This window comes from Anolis carolinensis, chromosome 2, assembly GCF_035594765.1.
Source record: "Anolis carolinensis isolate JA03-04 chromosome 2, rAnoCar3.1.pri, whole genome shotgun sequence".
Classification (NCBI taxonomy): domain Eukaryota; kingdom Metazoa; phylum Chordata; class Lepidosauria; order Squamata; family Dactyloidae; genus Anolis; species Anolis carolinensis.
Genome location: NC_085842.1, coordinates 240373768 through 240392342, shown reverse-complemented (window position 1 = coordinate 240392342; position 18575 = coordinate 240373768). Strand labels below are relative to the sequence as shown.

Below are 18575 nucleotides of genomic sequence, written 5' to 3'. Positions count from 1 at the left end.
GATTTTCTGCAAGAAATGAACCACTTTCTTACGTTTATAGCCATTATTCAAACCGTTAATGTTACAAGACATGATTTTTAAATTTTGTACAGACATTTGAATCTACTCAATCCCATCCCCCCACCTATTCCCCATCCCAGTCAGCAAAAGAAACATATTGTATTTCCCAATAATCAGTTCATTACTCTTAATGTCCCTTTATTTGTTAGTCTGTTCCCCCACTTTTTACATCTTCTTCCACTTCTTCAACTTCATCTTCCTCTTCTTTTTCTTCATCTGTCTGGGTGCCCTCCTTCTCATTTTCCTCCTGCTCCTTCTGCTTTCGCTCTTTCCTTTCCTGTGGCACCCCTTTACCCCTTCTGTGCCCCTGGCTCTCATCGCCTGCAAGCTGTTGTTCTCCCCCCGGAAAGTCCTGGGCATATTTCCTTAGGAACTGTTCAACCTTCCCTGCATCTGTAATATAGTGTCTCTTTGACTTATGGTAGAAGGAGACACCCTTTGGGAAGAGCCAACGAAAGGGGGTGCCTTTGTTCTTCAGTTTAACCACCAGTGCATTGAATTCTTTCCTTTTTCTAAGAAGCCTTCCCGGGATCTCCTTCATCATTAATATTTTCTTTCCCTCAATCACAATTGGGGTTTCATATTGTTTTTTCAGCACTATCTCCTTAAATGTTTTGGCAACAAATTGTACTATACAGTCCCTAGGTACTTTTTTTTGTCTTGCGAAGGCTGAGTTGATTCTGAAACAAGACGAAATTGAAGCATGAATAATGTCCAGATCTTGCTCTTTCAGCAGCCCTGCCAACATATTAGCAATGAAAGAGATGAGACTTTCTCTTTCCAGGCCCTCCTTAAGACCTCGTATCCTCAAAGAGCACTCACAGGCTTTCAATTCTTGCATCGCTATGGCATCTAAGACCTGTTCATGGTGGTCTTCATAGGTTTGACTCTGCTCTTCCAGTCTTTCCACTCTTTTTTTAACAGATTTTTGGTCTTTGTCCAGTTTTGCAAGTTTATTGTCCATTTGGTCTTGCCTATTAGCAATTTTTTGTAAGTCCTGCTGCACTGCTCCTATTGCTTGTGTCAGATTTTCAAACATTGATCTAATCTCCAGGAGGGTTTGGTCAGGTGCTGCTGCTGCTGCTGCTGTGGAGACTTGTTTTTTTATTTTTTCAGATGCTGCAGGGACTGTGGCATAAGATGATATCAGGCCTTTCATCCCCGGCCCCGTCACTTTGGGGGAGCGTTTATCCATTTTTTTCCCCACTCCTTTTTGTATCTAGATCTTGACTTTTTTTTTCCTTTTCCTCTCCTTCTCTCTCCTCCTTCTTGCTCAAGGCCGTTCAAGGCCGTTCAGTTCTGTAGACAAAACAACTATTCCGGAGAGTGCTGCTTATAGGAATCTGCCAAGATGGGTGGTGGTGGGGATAGGTATAGTTAAACCTCAAACATAAGAGGAAAACAGTGTCTTTTAATCCAATTATTATTCTTCTGAATCTTAGTTCAATTAAAGTCCTTGCAACTATACATCTTCTGGATTGGAGACATCTGGATCAAGCCTCCTATCAGGCATGGTCAGTAGCATGCATATTCATAGTCTTTTGTTACGACCTGCCTCTTTCAGCACAGTATTACAGTGCAGCTTTTAAACTTTGGAATACAATACTTTTAGGCTCTTGTCTCTCAAGGAGTTAGCTTAGCAAATTATCTTATCTCCAGCAGGAAAAGTCCAAGCTTTTAATTGTCAAAGGAACTTATTTATAGCTTCAGTGCTCAGTGCTAAATCAAATAAACGTAAATCATGTGCTTACTTAAGAGAAGAAGAGTTGGAGCCTTATGCGGAGAGATCGTGGAGACGGGAGGATTTCTCTGTGCCTTCGAGCTTTCCATTCGAGATGCTCTTTGCCGGCAGACACTCTCCTCTCTTTGTCTCGCCCAAAGATGAGGAATTTGAGGGGTGAAGATAACCTTTCCCCTCACCGTCTATCTCCGATGCACGGAGCTGAGGCTCCATGCGGCTTTCTCTCCTCAGCTCCAACCGGAAGTCCCTCTTCTCTTTGGTTTTGTTGTAACCATTGGTGGAACTGTTGGAATTCATGGATTACTTAGAACAGTGTATTCTTGATATCCATGACATTAGCTTGAAGGGCCAATGAATTATCTACCATTTGCCCAGATCAATTTTACTTTGCTTTTACAAGAACAAGGTAGTTTTTAGACTGGATATTTTTCACTACTGAGAGTAGTCTTGGTTTTCCCCTTGAAACAAGACATTATTTTCTGTATATTTTTCCTGAACTTTATAGAAATTGGTCTGTCTTGATGTGCAATGGGCTCAAGCCTTTCACATAAAAAGACAAAATCATTTTGATTATTAACACTATCTTTTTTTCCTGCTATGAGTCTCTGTATCTTCATAGAGACTGGGGAATTAGCAGTATAGACCATCAAGTTAGTCTATTTGTTGGCTAACCAGACAGACCTGACAGCTATCAGATCTTATTCTGCAAGGGCTGTTGCAGTTTCTGCAACATTGTCCAGAGGTGTTTCTGTATGGGACCTCTACTATTTGGGCTCAGGCCTCCATGTTCATATGACATTATCAACTCAATATGAAATACCTTGGGACTACGTCTTTTGATACAAGGTAGCGTTATCCATCTCCGCTTGTTCTACTAACAGCTGGTAAGCTTTCTATTCATTCAGCTTTATGATACCATAGAAATTGTTTGCCTTAACTGTGGTTCTTCAAGCAGTCATCTATGATCTATGATAATTTTTCCCACATCCCTGGACTTTATTAATTTTAAAGCCCTAAACAAGGTATATGTAATTTTTGAAGGCAGCATCCTGTGAACAGCACCTTCTTGTGAAAACAGGAATGAGTTGCCAATTTGTAATAAATTTAAAGCAAATGGGTGTTATGATTCACCATATTTTGGTAATGAATTGCACTTCTTGGAGACCTCTAGAAATACAATTCTCCACTTCTAATACATTTTTCGGTGACAGGCAATGAAACAACATAAATGAAATACTATCTTTGTATTGAAGGGTATATAGCTTAGGGTAAAAGCATGCTTTGTAAGCAAAAGGTTGAAATTGCAGCAATGCCAGGTAAAGCTGGAAAAAATCTTTCCTGATATCTCTAAAAAAACCTGTTGGTCAAGTTGACAAGACTGTACTAGCTGGACCAGTTTTCTAATTTTGTATAAAGCATCTTTATGAATTCCTGAAAGTTTGCACTTCATTTATCTCCTAATTCTTCCATCAATATAGTTTTGATATGGTGGATCAGAAAAAAGGCATGGCCTTTTCAGATATGGTATTGCCATTATTGTAAAAACCTTTTCCCAAAGACAGGTTGCTGGACGCTTTTAAATTTTTGTTTCACCATCTTTCTAAAGTGTTAAATTAGACAACCTTTGGGGGAGGCTTTATTTTTTTATCCATTCCTGTGTTGAGAGACCTTTATTCAACTTTTTGTTTTTAGTGGTTTTAATTTTTTTTGTTTCTAGTTAATTGAGTTTTTTTTGTTTTACTTTTAAAAAGCTTACTGTAAATTCAACTTTACATTTTAATTTGAGAAGCAAAGTAGCATTAAAATCCATTAAAATATTTTGTTTCTCTTATTAGCATCGTATCTGTGAAAATTCCCTTCTTGTATGTTAACAGTAGCCAATAAAAGCGTTTCATATATTTTCTTTTATGTCAATTTCAGGTATGCTATCCCTCCAGAACATGGAAAACGACTTGAGCGACTAGCTCAAGGTAAGGTTGTTTCCACAAAATACTTTCATATATCAAAGATATGCAGTTGAAACATATTTTAGTTTTAGAGATGTTAGTCCACAGTGGAGGCTAGAAATGGAAATGGAGATAGTTTCGGATGATACAAATCAGACACTGTTATTGTTATCATGTCACTGCTACTGTAACTTTAAAGGGCCAGTAAATGGAATAAGTTTTAATTTTTATATTGGAAAGTGCTTATTGCACTTTTAAAGGTTGTTTATTATTTGATGTTATGGCCTATGGCTGGTACAATAAAAAATTCAAGTATTCAAGTATAGTTTTAGTGGTGGGTGGGGAATGTAGAATGTCATATCTAAGCAATATACAGTAGTTATTTTGAAACATTATTGATATCCTTATTTTTGTTATATATCTTCATATTCTACCTAAATAAAGAATTAATAAGGTTAGAAACATGAAAAAGTAGCGGAAAGAGGAAAATGTCATCTTGGTCAAAAGCAAATGCCATGCATGCAGGCTTTGAATTGTACATGGGACCAGTTTATCTCCCCCCCCCCCCCAATCTGCTTCAGAGTGTCTAACCTAAATTCATGAGTACAGCAAGAATCCCTTACTGTTGCTCTCTTCTCATGGAAACTGACAGTTTAAAATACAGCCTAAGCTACACAAGGATGGCGATGCATATTCAGGAATCCTGCAATATATGAGTTTATGTTTGTTAGGAGAGAATTCATGTTTTTAAAAGAAATGCTCTCCCAATTTTAGGTATTCTTTGTTGTGTGGAGTGTCTATATGCAGAGAAGGTACTTTTGTGTTGTGACTGTCACTCCACGGGAAGAGAAAGACAATGGTAGGGGCTAGGGGCTAGCTTTCTTCCTGTGCTTATGCCATTATTTTAAACTTTTTTATTTGAATGGCTTCTCTCAGCCCTGTGGACCAGATATTAAGGAAAAAGTAAGGGAAATGCTATTTTGCCATCCCGGGAGGGAGAAATTGTCAGTTGATAAAGGATAAGAAGAGTGGGGGATCTTAATCATTTCCTTGTCAGACATTTCCTCAGAAACTACCTCCCTTCACTGCTTTTGTTCCCGCCACCTTGATTACCTCGCAAGCATAGATCAATTGTGCTTACGTTTTTATGGTAATTCATAATGAGAAAAAAAATCACAGTTGTGTGCACACATATACATAGGAATGAACTCATTCACACACAGACACCAATCAAATCTGATTCAAAGAGTCATGAGTGGAAAAATGGAAAGGAAAGGAAAAGAATTTGTAAGGTAGAACATAATTTAAATATACGAAAGTTTAGCAAAAAAACATGGCAATGCCTTTACTGTTTGAATCTCATTATTTCAGTCTTGTACTCATAAACAACGAGAATTAAATTGTAAAAACTGTAAAAGTGGACTTGCAGCTCCATTATGAATTTTTGCACTTTTGGTTCAGAGAGCCCATTTTCACATATGTATAGTGAGTGGTTCTCAACCTGTGGGTCCCCAGATGTTTGGGCCTTTAACTCCAAGAAATCCCAACAGTTGGAAAGCTGGGTTGTTGTATGTCTTTCGGGCTGTGTGGCCATGTTCCAGAAGTATTATCTCCTGACGTTTCGCCCACATCTATGACAGGCATCCTCAGAGGTTGTGAGGTATGGATAAACTAAGTAAGGAAAGGAAAGAATATATATCTGTGTATATCTTGATGAACACAGTATATTATTTGAGAACACAGAGAACACACAAAGGATGCCCCCAGGCAAGAGACAAAAACCTTTCCAATGCTAATTAGGGTGATTAACTGAAACATTAATGCTGGCTTCCCAGTGACAAAGGACTCTTGCCACACCCTGGACTCTACGCAGATATATATTCTTTCCTTTCCTTACTTAGTTTATCCATACCTCACAACCTCTGAGGATGCCTGCCATAGATGTGGGCGAAACGTCAGGAGAGAATACTTCTGGAACATGGCCACACAGCCCGAAAGACATACAACAACCCTGTGATCCCGGCCATGAAAGCCTTCAACAACAAGTTGGAAAACTGGCTGAGATTTCTGGGAGTTGTAGGCCAAAACATCTGGGGATCCACAGGTCGAGAACCATTAGTAAAATGGATTCAGCCCCCCTCCCAAATCAGCATACTAAGCCATGTTTAGACATCCTGTAAAATGTATAAATTACATTCAAAACTAAGCACTTGAATTCCTGTGCTCAGTCCCCACCCAAGCCTGTATTATTTTTCCTAGTGTGCTGTAATGATTTGAGTGTTGGACTAGGATTCTGGAAACCAGAGTTTGAATCCCTGATTAAAACCCACTGGGGACCATGAGCAAGTCATACTCTCTCAGTCTCAGAGGAAGACAAAGGTAAAAGCCAACTGAACAGACATTGTGAAGAAAAACCATGCTAGGTTCTCCATAAGTTGGAAACAACTTGAAGCTACACAACAACAAAAGTGTGATTATTAAAACGGAGGAGTAATTCTAGAAATAATAGTATAATCTGTAATACTGATGATCATCTTTAATGAGTGGTTTGTAGCTCTGATTTGGAATATTAGAATCCAAGAGTGGTTATTCACTAAATTTTGGGGTGAGGGTGGAGACAATCTGTTTTATTACTGGGAGAATGTGTATGTAATTTCAATGCTCTAGTCACTGTCCATAAAAATTACAATGGAAAATTTTAAAACAAGCTGTTTTAAAATGATGGAAATGTCACGACAGCCTCACAGCTACAATTTGCATAATCAGCAAAGGTTAATAAACTTGCAGAGTGAATAGATTTCAGGCTTAATTACATATTTATATTAAAAGTGTTGCATAGAGTTGCAGCATCTAAAAAAAGCTGTGAGATGTAGGAAGGCTGGTCCTGCTTACCAGATGCCTCCTGAATTAATTGAATTTTCCTAAATAATTAAAATGCTAAAATAATGCAGTAAATGTGGTGAAGCATTGCAGGTTATCTAGGTCAAGTCAGTACTTGATACATAAAATTAAAAGAAGGCTAGGATTTTTTCCATTATCTTGTCTGCCCATCATAATTATCACATTGCCTTTTATGCATGAATGCTTTCATCTTTGGAATCCATTGAAAACTTGATTGACTATGGCACCTACAAATATTTTATCTGAATGATATTAGACTTGCACCTAATAAAAGCAGCAGTTTGATTTTGCCCTTCAGGTACTTTCTCATTTATGTGATTCTTTCAATTTTATGTAGATACAAATGTAATAAAAATCTCAAGTGAGCTGTTATTGCAGTTTTGAAACTAGTAATGCGCCTTTCTAATATCACTGAATTCTTCGGTAGTGAAATGCTTGGTTGGAAAATATAAAGAAAAATGAAAGTTACAGAAAGAGATTTAGGTGGTCTATTCTGTATTCACTAGGGTAGCTTAAAAACAGACATCTCATTAAGATGTTCAGTTATGTTTGGCAAAGTTGCAATGGAAACAAATTTATTTCACAGGTATTCTGTGAGATTAATGAATAATGGTTGAGAAATCCCACTTCAATTTGTAGATATGTCAGTCTGTTCCATTCAAAGATTATTTTGTTTAAATTAAAATGTGTGTATTTAGTTACCTTTATATTTTAATATTACCTCTGTAGTTGCTATATTTTGGGGTAGAAGATTAAAATACTTATCTCATGAGTATTGTAACTCTGGGTATATAGCTTCTTGAGGAATAAGATGAGTACAAACTGCTGTTTTACACAGATATATACACAGAGCATATAAAATTTACCAAGGTGGCAATCTGATATAGCTTTAAGCCCAATGAAATGAGCAAGTTTAAATCTGCATTAGAATGTGCTTTATGGTTATTTATTACATTTTTTCAACACAGGGTTTTAGTGGAACTTCTGTTTCACTATTATAAAGTGCAGCAATGTATTTGCTTCCTAGCTTCGACTGCCTGCGGAGTGACAGAACAATTTTTCAGTACCTTCAGGCTGTAATCTCCATGCATGGGCCTGTGTGTTCAGTTGCTGCCCATTGCTTCCTGTTATGTGGATTGAAGTTTTCAGACTGTTATAATGGCTCTAGATGTTGAACTGACTCATCCAAGAAATGAAATTTCTTATTGTGCCATCTATTTCTTCTTTAAATCTGTACTGATTTACTCTAAAGAGGCTTTGGTTTGTTCCTACTGCTAATTTATTTCCGTCTCTTTTATTGCCTGTTTTGTAGGGTACGTTTTATATGCTTTAAACGAACCTTTAATAAGGTATATAGCAGAAGGCACTGAGGCTTTATAAATCATGATGGTGATTTTTATTACGATGTAATGATCATACTGGTGGAAATGAAATATATGTTTTGCGGCCTAAGGTTATTTATCTAAATTGTGCACCAACAGTTCCTTCAGAAGTGGGGCAACATAAAACCCTACATTAGAGGAAGCCGTTTTTGGTATTTTAAAGAGCTTCTTTTGATTTTTTATTCAAAACATTAAAGAAGTGTGTGGAAAATCAATTAGCTCTGAATTTTAATAAAATTTGACACACTAATTAGCTCTCATAGGCTCCAGAGGATTTGATTGTTCTTCATTGTTCTTCCATCATTGATGTGGTGACAACTTTTCTGTTATCTCAATTTACAAATTTCTTAGGAATATTCATTGCTGAGGTTGTAGACTCAGTTACAAAGGAGGATTACCCTGTTCTAATATGCTTCAAGAATAGTTCGGTGCTATTCAGATCCTTGCAAATGTAAGAACTTAAAATGTGTACAAATAAAAGGATATTTAGCATTTATGTAGCCACTACACTATTTCACATGCTCGTCTTTTAATAGCAGGAGTGGACTTGTGGCCCTTCTGTTTCTCTTCTTTTTGATTTTGTTTTTTTTCTTTTCTTTTGTTGTTGCTGGGTCCCCTCCCTCCACACACTATTTTTGACAGCATTTGGAATATTCTCGGACAGAAAATTTGACCATGAAAGTTTTCATCTTCTGCCCTAAGAGTGCACTTGGACACAAGAAAATAACCCCCAAATCCCTTTGAGCAAGATCTTAATAGGTTATAAAAACAGGACTTGGGATGATCAAAATCCATATCACTTTCCTGCTTTTCCGCTCAGGATGCAGAAATTAAACTCCTCCTCTCATCAAATTTCAGGATCCTTTAAAAGAAGGTGAAAGTGTTTGCAACAAGATGTTTCCCCGCCTTAGTCTATATGTTCATCTTGCTACTCAATGCATTGCATTCAGCTTTCAACTGTGAGGAGACTCAGGAGGGAGGTGAATATCCATTTCATCTAGCCATTCAGTTGACTACACAGTTATAAGGCTGTGTATTATCCTTAGTCAACATGAATAAGGATAGACATATTGCACATTGTTTGCAAAACATACATTTCCACTTAAACAATGTTGAACAACATGAAAAGAGCACTTCTGTAGAGAACTGGGCTATTAACATCCCACATTTCGTTACATCTCCTTGTTCTTTGCTTTCAAATAGTTGGTGCTCTGAAATGGAGATAATCTTTTCCCTAAACACCTTTAAAACTTGTTAAAGACATTATACTTACGTGGGAGGAAATTGTTTAACATTAAGTCTGAGAACTAGTCTTGCATTTCATTATGTATATAAGTGTGTTTACATAATATATTTACATACTATACATAATATTTTGATGTGTAATAGTTTGTATTGGCTTTGTCACAATGAAGTGAGTGAAGCTGTGGTTTGAATTTGCTAAATGTGGAATACATAAAGTGAGATGATAACCTTTGTATAATGGTCAAATTTGATGAGACATTGAGTCTATAGTTGAATCTCTCATTTTTTAAAGTTAAAATAGACAGTTACGATTATGGGGCGCAATCCAAGTGTTACTCCTTTGTTCTTTTCTGTTTTAAGTTGTCATCACAAATTTCTTTTTGTTCTACAGAGGAAACATCAGGTGTTTTTATTGTATCTTGATTGTTCTCCCTGTGGAGTAAACAGAAACTTTAGAGGAGGTTGATAAGACTGAGAAACAACACCTAGCCGAAGTAACACTCCCCTGATTGGATTTTGCTGTTGGATCCACACTACTGTAACCTACAAACTATAAATATTAGAATAGAATTAAATGCTACCGTTAGTCAAACAATTAAGTTTAAATCTGAATAAAATAAACAAATAAAACACTGTTAAAAACAATTCAAATACCATGCAGAAATATTTTTAATATTATTCCCATCATTCTACCACTGTAGCTTTTTTACTTTCAGAATACAATTAGCCAGGAAACTAGTTGAGATAGTTTTAGATCAATAATCCTTGATATATTATCTAGCTTGGCATTGAAAAATGCAAAATTCTACATTTAGACCACAAAAACCAAATGCTCAGACAGAGGATGGGGAATACATGGCTCAGCAATAAAACATAAGCTTAAAAGCCTCATTCTTTGGAGGGTTTTAAGCAGAGGCTGGATGGCCATCTGTCGGGGGTGCTTTGAATGTCATGTTCCTGCTTCTTGGCAGGGGGTTGGACTGGATGGCCCATGAGGTATCTTCCAACTCTATGATTCTATGATTCTATATGAAAAGCATTATTGTTTCTTATAAACTGAATATGAGTTAGCAGGGTGATGCTACGACAAAGAAAGTGAATGCTATTGTAGCCTGCATTACTAGAAGCATAGTTTCCAAATTGATACTACATTCTGAGCTAGTCAGGTCTCATCCCCTTATTTTAGGGGGGATATAGACCAGTTGAAGCAAGTTCAAAGAAGGGCAACAGATATGATAAGAGATATGGAGAGCAAATCATATGATAAACATTTGAAGAAGGTTGGCATGTTCAGCTTGATGAAGGAAGACTGAGGGGTGATATGATTGCACTCCTTAAATATCTCAAGGGCTCTCATAGAGAGGAGGGTACATGTCTCGTGTCCCATAGAATAAGAACAAACTTACTTATTTAAATTTATAGAAAGGTAGATTTCAGCTGAAAGTTAGAAGGAACAACTTAAGAGCAGTTCAAAAATGGAACTAATTGTTTAGAAAAGTGGTGAGATTTCTTTCTCTGAGTGTTATGAAAAAGAGACTGGGCAGCTTCCTGTTGGGGATGATCTGGCTGGGGATCCTACATAGAGCAGGGGTTGGACATAATAATAATAATAATAATAATAATAATAATAATAATAATAATAATAATAATAATAATAATAAATTTCTGACCTGCACCTCTCTCCCTGAAGGGATCACTCATAGGGCTCCTTCCAACTCTATTCTATGATGTTATGGAATGGGCTTATGTGATAGGCTGACTGCAGAAGCCTTATTCTGGGGTGGGGATAGGAGTGGAGACTGGGCCATGTTATCCCTTGGGCCATTTTATCCCTTTCCTCGTCTGGTTGAACGAGACTGAGGGAGCTAACCTCACCCAGCTTTGTCCACCAGGGTATACCGTGCAGCACCAACCAAGATCTGGAGGGAGGGGAGGAGGGGTTGCAGTGGTCTATAAGGAGTCCATCCCCCTGACCAGGTGCCCCATCCCGCAGTCTACCTTGTTTGAGTGTGCTCATATGAGGGTAGGGGGCCGGGACAGTTTAGGGATTCTGCTAGTGTACCGACCACCCCGCTGCACTACAGTCTCCCTGCCTGAGCTAGCCGGGGTAGTCTCGGGCCTGGCTTTGGAGTCCCAACGGCTCATTGTGCTGGGGGACTTAATAATAATAATAATAATAAAACTTTATTTATATACCGCCCTATCTCCCGGATGGGACTCAGGGCGGTTTCCAATCATAAAAACAACACAAACATTACATAGCAACATAATAACACATTATTAAGCAAAGTAAAATAATACAATTATAGCAATAAATAACACTTACATGACCTGATCAAGGGGACGGGAACCATAAACCCAATATATTAAAATGTATCATTTTAGGCTAGAGAAATCTTGTGCAATATATTTAGGCCCAGAAATCGGCGGTATCGGACTTCAGTGTCCATGCCGAGACCGCTACTTCCAGTCCGCACTTCATGGCCACCATGGCAACCATGGGGCTGTCCCAACTAGTATCTGACCCTACCCACAGACCAGGGCACACATTTGACTTGGTTTTCTGCCAGGGATGGGAGGAAGGTGATGGTGTGGAGGAGCTTACCATTGCTCCGTTTGTGTGATGATTCATGGGCCATGTAGTCCCATTCCTAGTGCTGTTGTGACTGATGAAGAGGAAAACTTGGGTTTTCCACCATTTCAGCCAGAAAAGGATCTATCCCAGCCAGAAATTGAGCCTTTGCACCTGCAGGAGGCTTGTCTTCCAGAAATCTGCCAAACAAGCCCTGAGTCGAGTTCTCCCCCTTTTTCGCGCCGTAATTATTATCTCCAGCAAAAAGGAGTGCAGCAGGCTAATCGCAGGAGCTTGAGAATTGCAGCAAAGCATTCAGATGATTAAGCCTGCTCCATGAGAAATTTTAGGGAGTCATACATCTGGACACAGAGATTGACTTTCGTTTCTGATTCCCCAGAGAAGTGTTCTCTGGTGGGAAAACGAGGTCTATTTAGGTTCCTTGCTCCCGAAGGAATCTTGCGGAGTCAATTCGTCAGCTACCGGAGCAGCGTGTGTGGACAGCTACTCCTGCTCTCAAGCCTTTGTTCCTGTTCCAAGCCTTCGTTCTCAGCCTTGTTTTCTCCCCGGATCTTGCCTTGTTTTCCCGGACCTCGCCAAGTAATTGCCACGGATCTTGTTCTTGCTCCTCGTTTCCTTGTTGCCTTGAATCAAGCTTTGTGTTTCAAGAATCAAGTTATTTCCCAGCCTTGCTCAAGTTCATGGACTAAAGGACCTTGTCATCTCCCCTCACTTGCTTGGCAAGTGAGTGTTTCGGTTATTGGATTACATCTTTGGACGTTAATATTTCATATTGGACATTGCTTCTTTGGACTAATCTTGACCTTTCCTGAAAGGTCTACTTCTGGACTATTTCCTATACTTGTTTTTATTAACTTTATATATTTCCTTAATAAAGATATTAGATAGATTCTGGCCTCTGTGTATGGTTATTGGTGCTCTGCAGCCTGGGTCGTGACAGTTTGTCATGGACCGACCATTACCTGATCAGGTTTAGACTTACTGCGCCCCCCCCAACCTCCGCAGGGTGGAGGACCGATTAAAATGGTCCACCCCAGGAGGCTTATGGATCCGGATAGATTCCTGACGGCTCTTGGGGAGTTTCCTGCCACCTCGGCTGGTGACCCTGTTGATGCTCTGGTTGCCCTCTGAAACAAAGAGGCGGCTAGGGCAATAGACACGATCGCTCCAGAATGTCCCCTCTCGAGTACCCGAGCTAAACCATCTCCTTGGTGGTATCAATACCTTGGTATCAATACCACTTGGGTAGAGGAGCCTCCAGATGGCGTAGTGGACTAAGTGACTTGAAGGTTGGGTTGCTGACCTGAAAGCTGCCAGATTCGAATCCCACCCGGGGAGAGTGCGGATGAGCTCCCTCTATCAACTCCAGCTCCATGCGGGGACATGAGAGAAGCCTCCTACAAGGATGGTAAAACATCAAAAACATCCGGGCGTCCCCTGGGCAACATCCTTGCAGACGGCCAATTCTCTCACTCCAGAAGCGACTCAAGTTTCTCCTGACACGAAAAAAAATCTCCTTGGTTCACTGAGGAGCTGGCAGCGATGAAGCGAAAGAAGAGGGGACTAGAGTGCGTGTGGTGTTCAAAGCCAAACGAACCAAACCGAACATGGCTATGTTCCTATCTTAGGGCATATGGCGTGGCAATAGATGCTGCAAAGAATGTTTTCTTTGCAGCTAATATTGTGTCCGCAAAGAACTGTCTGGCGGAGCTGTTCCGAGTTGTCAGAGGTTTGTTATATCCCGTCCCCCAAGATGGGATCCCTGACAACTCGGCAGCCCGCTGTGAAGCATTTGCTTGGTTCTTTGCGGACGCTTTGATCCGTTCTGGCTTTGACACCGTATTAACGGCAGGTTCTGAGGATGTAGCACAAGCACCTGCTTGCCCTATTTTAATGGATTTGTTTCAATTGGTTCAGCCTGAGGACGTGGACAAGGTGCTTGGAGAGGTGAGGGCTACCACATGCATCCTAGACCCCTGCCCATCCTGGCTGGTGAGAGAAGCCAAAGGGGGATTGGCCGAGTGGGTGAAGGCGGTGGTGAATGCCTCCCTTCGGGAAGGCATAATTCCAGCGAGCCTGAAATTGGCTGTAATCAAACTGCTGTTGAAAGAGCCATCACTGGACCCCACTCAATTGGATAACTATCGGCCTATTTCCAATCTCTCTGCCATTTTTCACCTTACAGTTGGTCTGATATCCTGTCATCATGCAGTAGGCATGGCCTAGAATGAATGCAGTGATACAGTCTATTTTAAAGTCTTTATAGTTCCCCCTTCTTACCACAAAGCTTGAAAAATGAATTAGAGTATAAAGTTATCTGAAATGTAGCTGTATTGTTAGAATCGCAATGTGAAAGACTTATCCCCATAACATTATTTGTATTTCTAGCATAAAAGTTATACATTTATAGAGTGGTTAATGGGCAGTTTTCCCCCTTGGCTCTTGTACATTTTGTGAGTGTGTCCTCAACCCATCATTGTTCATTAGGCCACATCTAATAACGAAGCCAGTTATGCAAAGCTATGTTCTCGTTTTCATGTGCAAAACATTGGCAAGTATAGTATTTCTAAGAAAAAAAATGTAATGGTGTTACAAATGTTATCTGTTTCAAATAGTCACAGAAGATTGGCTTTCAAAGCATCTATCTTTCATTGTGCATTGTGTTTTCCCCTGTGCTGAGATGATAGAGGGCATAATTTTCCAGGGTCATTGTAAATATACATTCTGAACTGATATGCTGGGCTTAATATACTGTGCATTACCTTACTCCAGTGGTTTTCCAATTTAAATTAACTTATGACCAGTCACCACATTTGTTCAGGCCCTGATTACAAATCCATAAAGAAGGAGATTTAAATAGACTCTTCTTTCTTCATTGATTTTAATTTAAAATTTAATTTATTTAATGCAGCCAAAACCTACAGATTTTTAAAAAGTGTGATGTTTTCATTTGATATATGTGGTTAATAGATAGGCTTTCTCCTATTATTGTATTTGAAAATACCAATCTTGATAGTGTCTTCTCTAAAACAAATAGTGCTGACTAGGCAAACAAAGAATGATTTGGCATACTTTTCCTCACTTTTGGTGTATGAATCTTTTACAACTAATGATTTGGTTGTCTAAAGTGCTGGTATGATAAATCCTGCATCCATTTACACATTTAGAATGGTTGTCCCTCAGCTGAAATGACAGTTAGTGGTAGATGATGAGCATAGCATTGCAACTGAATGCCTTGATACAGATATGCCACTCGGTTTATGCTTGGGCCATGTACACTGTAAGTGTCAGGATTGGTGAGCAAGGTCTTTTGGAGCTGTCTTGTCTCATCCCTTAGTTGTCTTCGAGCTCCAAGTTGAGGATTCTGCCTCAGGTATGATGCAGAATCAATGTTGTTTCCAAATCCAATATGGGGAGAGTATCCTGAGAAGAACAACATTCATCACGTGACACTATCCTTGAAGGGAGTCTCTCGTGGTGCAGTGGGTTACACTGCTGAGTTGCTGAACTTTCTGACTGAAAGGTCGGTGGTTTGAATCCGGGGAGCAGGGTAAGCTCCCACTGTTAGCCCCAGCTTCTGCCAACCAAGCAGTTTGAAAACATGCCAGTGTGAGTAGATCTATAGGTACCGCGCTGGCGGGAAGGTAACGGTGCTCTATGCAGTCATGCCGGCCACATGACCTTGGAGGTCATGCTGTTTCTTCGGCTTAGAAATGGAGATGACCACTAACCTCCAGAGTCGGACACGACTAGACTTAATGTCAGGGGAAAACCTTTACCTTTACCATCCTTGAAACTTTTGTTCAGATTCCTTATACAGCATAAAAAATTGGAATCTGTAGCTCTACTACGTCACCAATTGTCTAGACTCCTCAAAAAGCGTCTTTGGAAGCTGCTTTGGAACGCTAGATGATAAGGCTCCTACACATGACCTTGCTGCTTCCATTTTTTTTCCAGCTAGGCTATAGGGCTTGTGCAGTCAGCAAGCTTACCTTGCTATTCAGAGACTTGGTTAAATTATGTAAATGATTGACAAAAATACATGTTTATGCAACATAGAGCTACCACTGAAAATAGCCTTCGCATGTTCTCTCCTATTCCACTGTGGTATCAGTATACATTTCCTTGCATGTTGTTCTCCTGCATCATTGGTGGTTGGGAGAATGGGGCAGGGAAATGCATAAACTGTTGACATCATGACTCTGATTAAATGGTGTAAGTTACTATAGGGAAAAATCCTGACGTGGATTTTGTTTTTATTAGCAAACTCATGTGTCATGGAAAACAGCATTCTAACTGCTAGAATGTTTGTCTGATTGGGTCTTCCAGGGATAAGCCTCTCAATCCAATCTATACCAAGAACTATTTACTGTTATTGACCAGGGGAGGACTTTGGTTCCAGTTGAGTCTAGATAAATTTTCTTTCATAGGCAATCAGTATAGTATTCAGAACCTAAGGTGTTGTTTTTTTGTGAAGCATCTGAGAACACTGAGCCTTAAAATGCAGGATCAATACCACTTCACAAAATCAGGGGTAAGAATGCAAATCACCAGGATCTTTTCTGTAGTCCCTAGAGTTCCCTGTTGAAATGTTGGGAAAATGTGAATTTCCACACCAAGATGCCTGCACAAGCAATGATTTTGCATGAAAACAAAGCTCAGCCTCTACCTACATATTTTTTGTTTGGAAATAGAATAGAATAGCTTTACTGTCATTGTGCTATTGCACAACAAAATTAAATACTTTCCCCAGCACACATCACAAAAGAAACACCCATCTCTCCACACTCCAACCCCCACTGCACAGCTCCCAATGCCACATCAGTGCGAAACCATGGAGTTCAACATAGCCACAGCTCTAGGATAAAAGCCATTTCTCGGTTTTTTTGTCCTGTACAGTCTACCAGATCGCAATAATAATAATAATAATAAAAGAATATTCTGGGTGAGTTGGATCCCCAAGAATGCTCTGGACTTTCTTAAGGCTGTGGGACCTATAAAATAAAGAAAAAGCAATTGTTAAAGTTTTTCTTTTCTTTTTAAAAAACAAATAAACTGTACTTTCAAACCTACTTCTATTTTCCTTTTTGGTTCTGATGACACCCCTAGTGGATTTTAAGGTGTGTAAAAATGTGCCTTTTATCAGAGGCTTCAACGACAGTATGTATAAATGGGGTTTCTTCTTGTTTAACCGCTTTGGCCTTGCTAGCAGATGATTTGTCTCATAGAGAGCAATACTGATCTCCTCCTTGAAATGACCAACTGATGTTCCAGACATAATCCTTTGTGTGTGAAGTATTCCTGATGCTGCATGCATTATAACTCAGCAAGCAAGGTGAACAAAATGTCCTCTTTCTCAGTTAAAGCATTTGTTTTTACCATTATAAGCACATATTAACCATCAAATAGGTAGGGATTTGATATGAGAGATGGTGTAAGAGTTAGGCAACACTCCAGGAATGTGGAGACTTTTAAGGATTCTTTAGATGCAAAATTTCCCCATACCTTTCAGTACTATTTGAGGTTTATTCATGTGTTTCTGGCTTTAAAAATGGTGGTGTTCCCTTTCTATGCTCAAAAGGTGGCATACAATTAGCTCACCTTGATATAGAATCTACTGTATTTACTATTAGAAGAGATGCCAGTAAGTAATTGCATATCTGATATAGTGGTTCCTCTTCAAAGTTCTCTGATTTGAGTTTTGATAGAATGAATGTAAACATTTAAATCTTCAAGAAAAGACATCCAAATTTCATACAGAAACATAAAACCAACAGTGTAATTATTGCACTTAAAATCACCTGGAAAACTTGGTGACGTATCTATTTTGTAGACACTGCTGTTGTTAAATGCACCCAATGAAATACAGTAGAGTTTCACTTATCCAACATAAACGGGCCGGCAGAACGTTGGATAAGCGAATATGTTGGATAATAAGGAGAGATTAAGAAAAAGCCTATTAAACATCAAAATAGGTTATGATTTTACAAATTAAGCACCAAAACATCATGTTATACAACAAATTTGACAGAAAAAGTAGTTCAATACGCAGTAATATTATGTTGTAATTACTGTATTCACAAAATTAGCACCAAAATATCACGAGATATTAAAAACATTGACTACAAAAATGCGTTGGATAATCCAGAATGTTGGATAAGCGAGTGTTGGATAAGTGAGACTCTACTGTATATGCACAATTTTCAAAATATATGTTTAATTTTTTTACTAAATTTATCAGCATAGAACAATGTGGCATGAAACTTTTAAAAGTCTATATGCACCAATTACCGTTGGGTTTTTAATGTATATACATTTATGTTTTGCTTTGCTGTACAAAACTTCTGTTCTGTGTATTTTAATACGTATTTTATAGAAATACATTTTAATACATATCTTTTATAGAAATACATTTTAAGATGTGTATTTGTGGAATTTTTACAACATTTCTGTGTTTTAATTATTCTGTAACCCTCCTCGAGCCACAAGGAAAGGTGGGTAAGAAATAAAATTCTTATTCTTATTCTTATTAATATTAATAATTATGCTACACTTTAAAACCAGAAATTTCATTTTGTCAAGGATTGGACTTAAAATCAAACACCATTTTCATGGTGTATTTGGGCAGCTGGTTTATATCTCTACACTGTGAATATATCAAATAACTAAAACATTCTTGTTATGACTGATACGCTTTTGTTTGTGTT

At 38.7% G+C, this 18575-nt stretch overlaps 1 protein-coding gene across 7 annotated transcripts in view; it reads left to right on the top strand.

Moving 5' to 3' along the window:
* The window catches only part of kdm4c (lysine demethylase 4C), a 398176-nt gene that overhangs the window by 56236 nt on the left and 323365 nt on the right, over positions 1–18575 (top strand). For 6 of the 7 annotated variants that reach the window (XM_062971935.1, XM_062971934.1, XM_062971936.1 and 3 more), the window contains one exon: positions 3722–3771. In XM_062971935.1, coding sequence (XP_062828005.1) covers positions 3722–3771 — 50 coding nt within the window. Of the gene's footprint in view, positions 1–3721; positions 3772–6006 lie in introns of all 7 variants that reach the window. The other variant, XM_062971939.1, reaches the window with a different exon arrangement.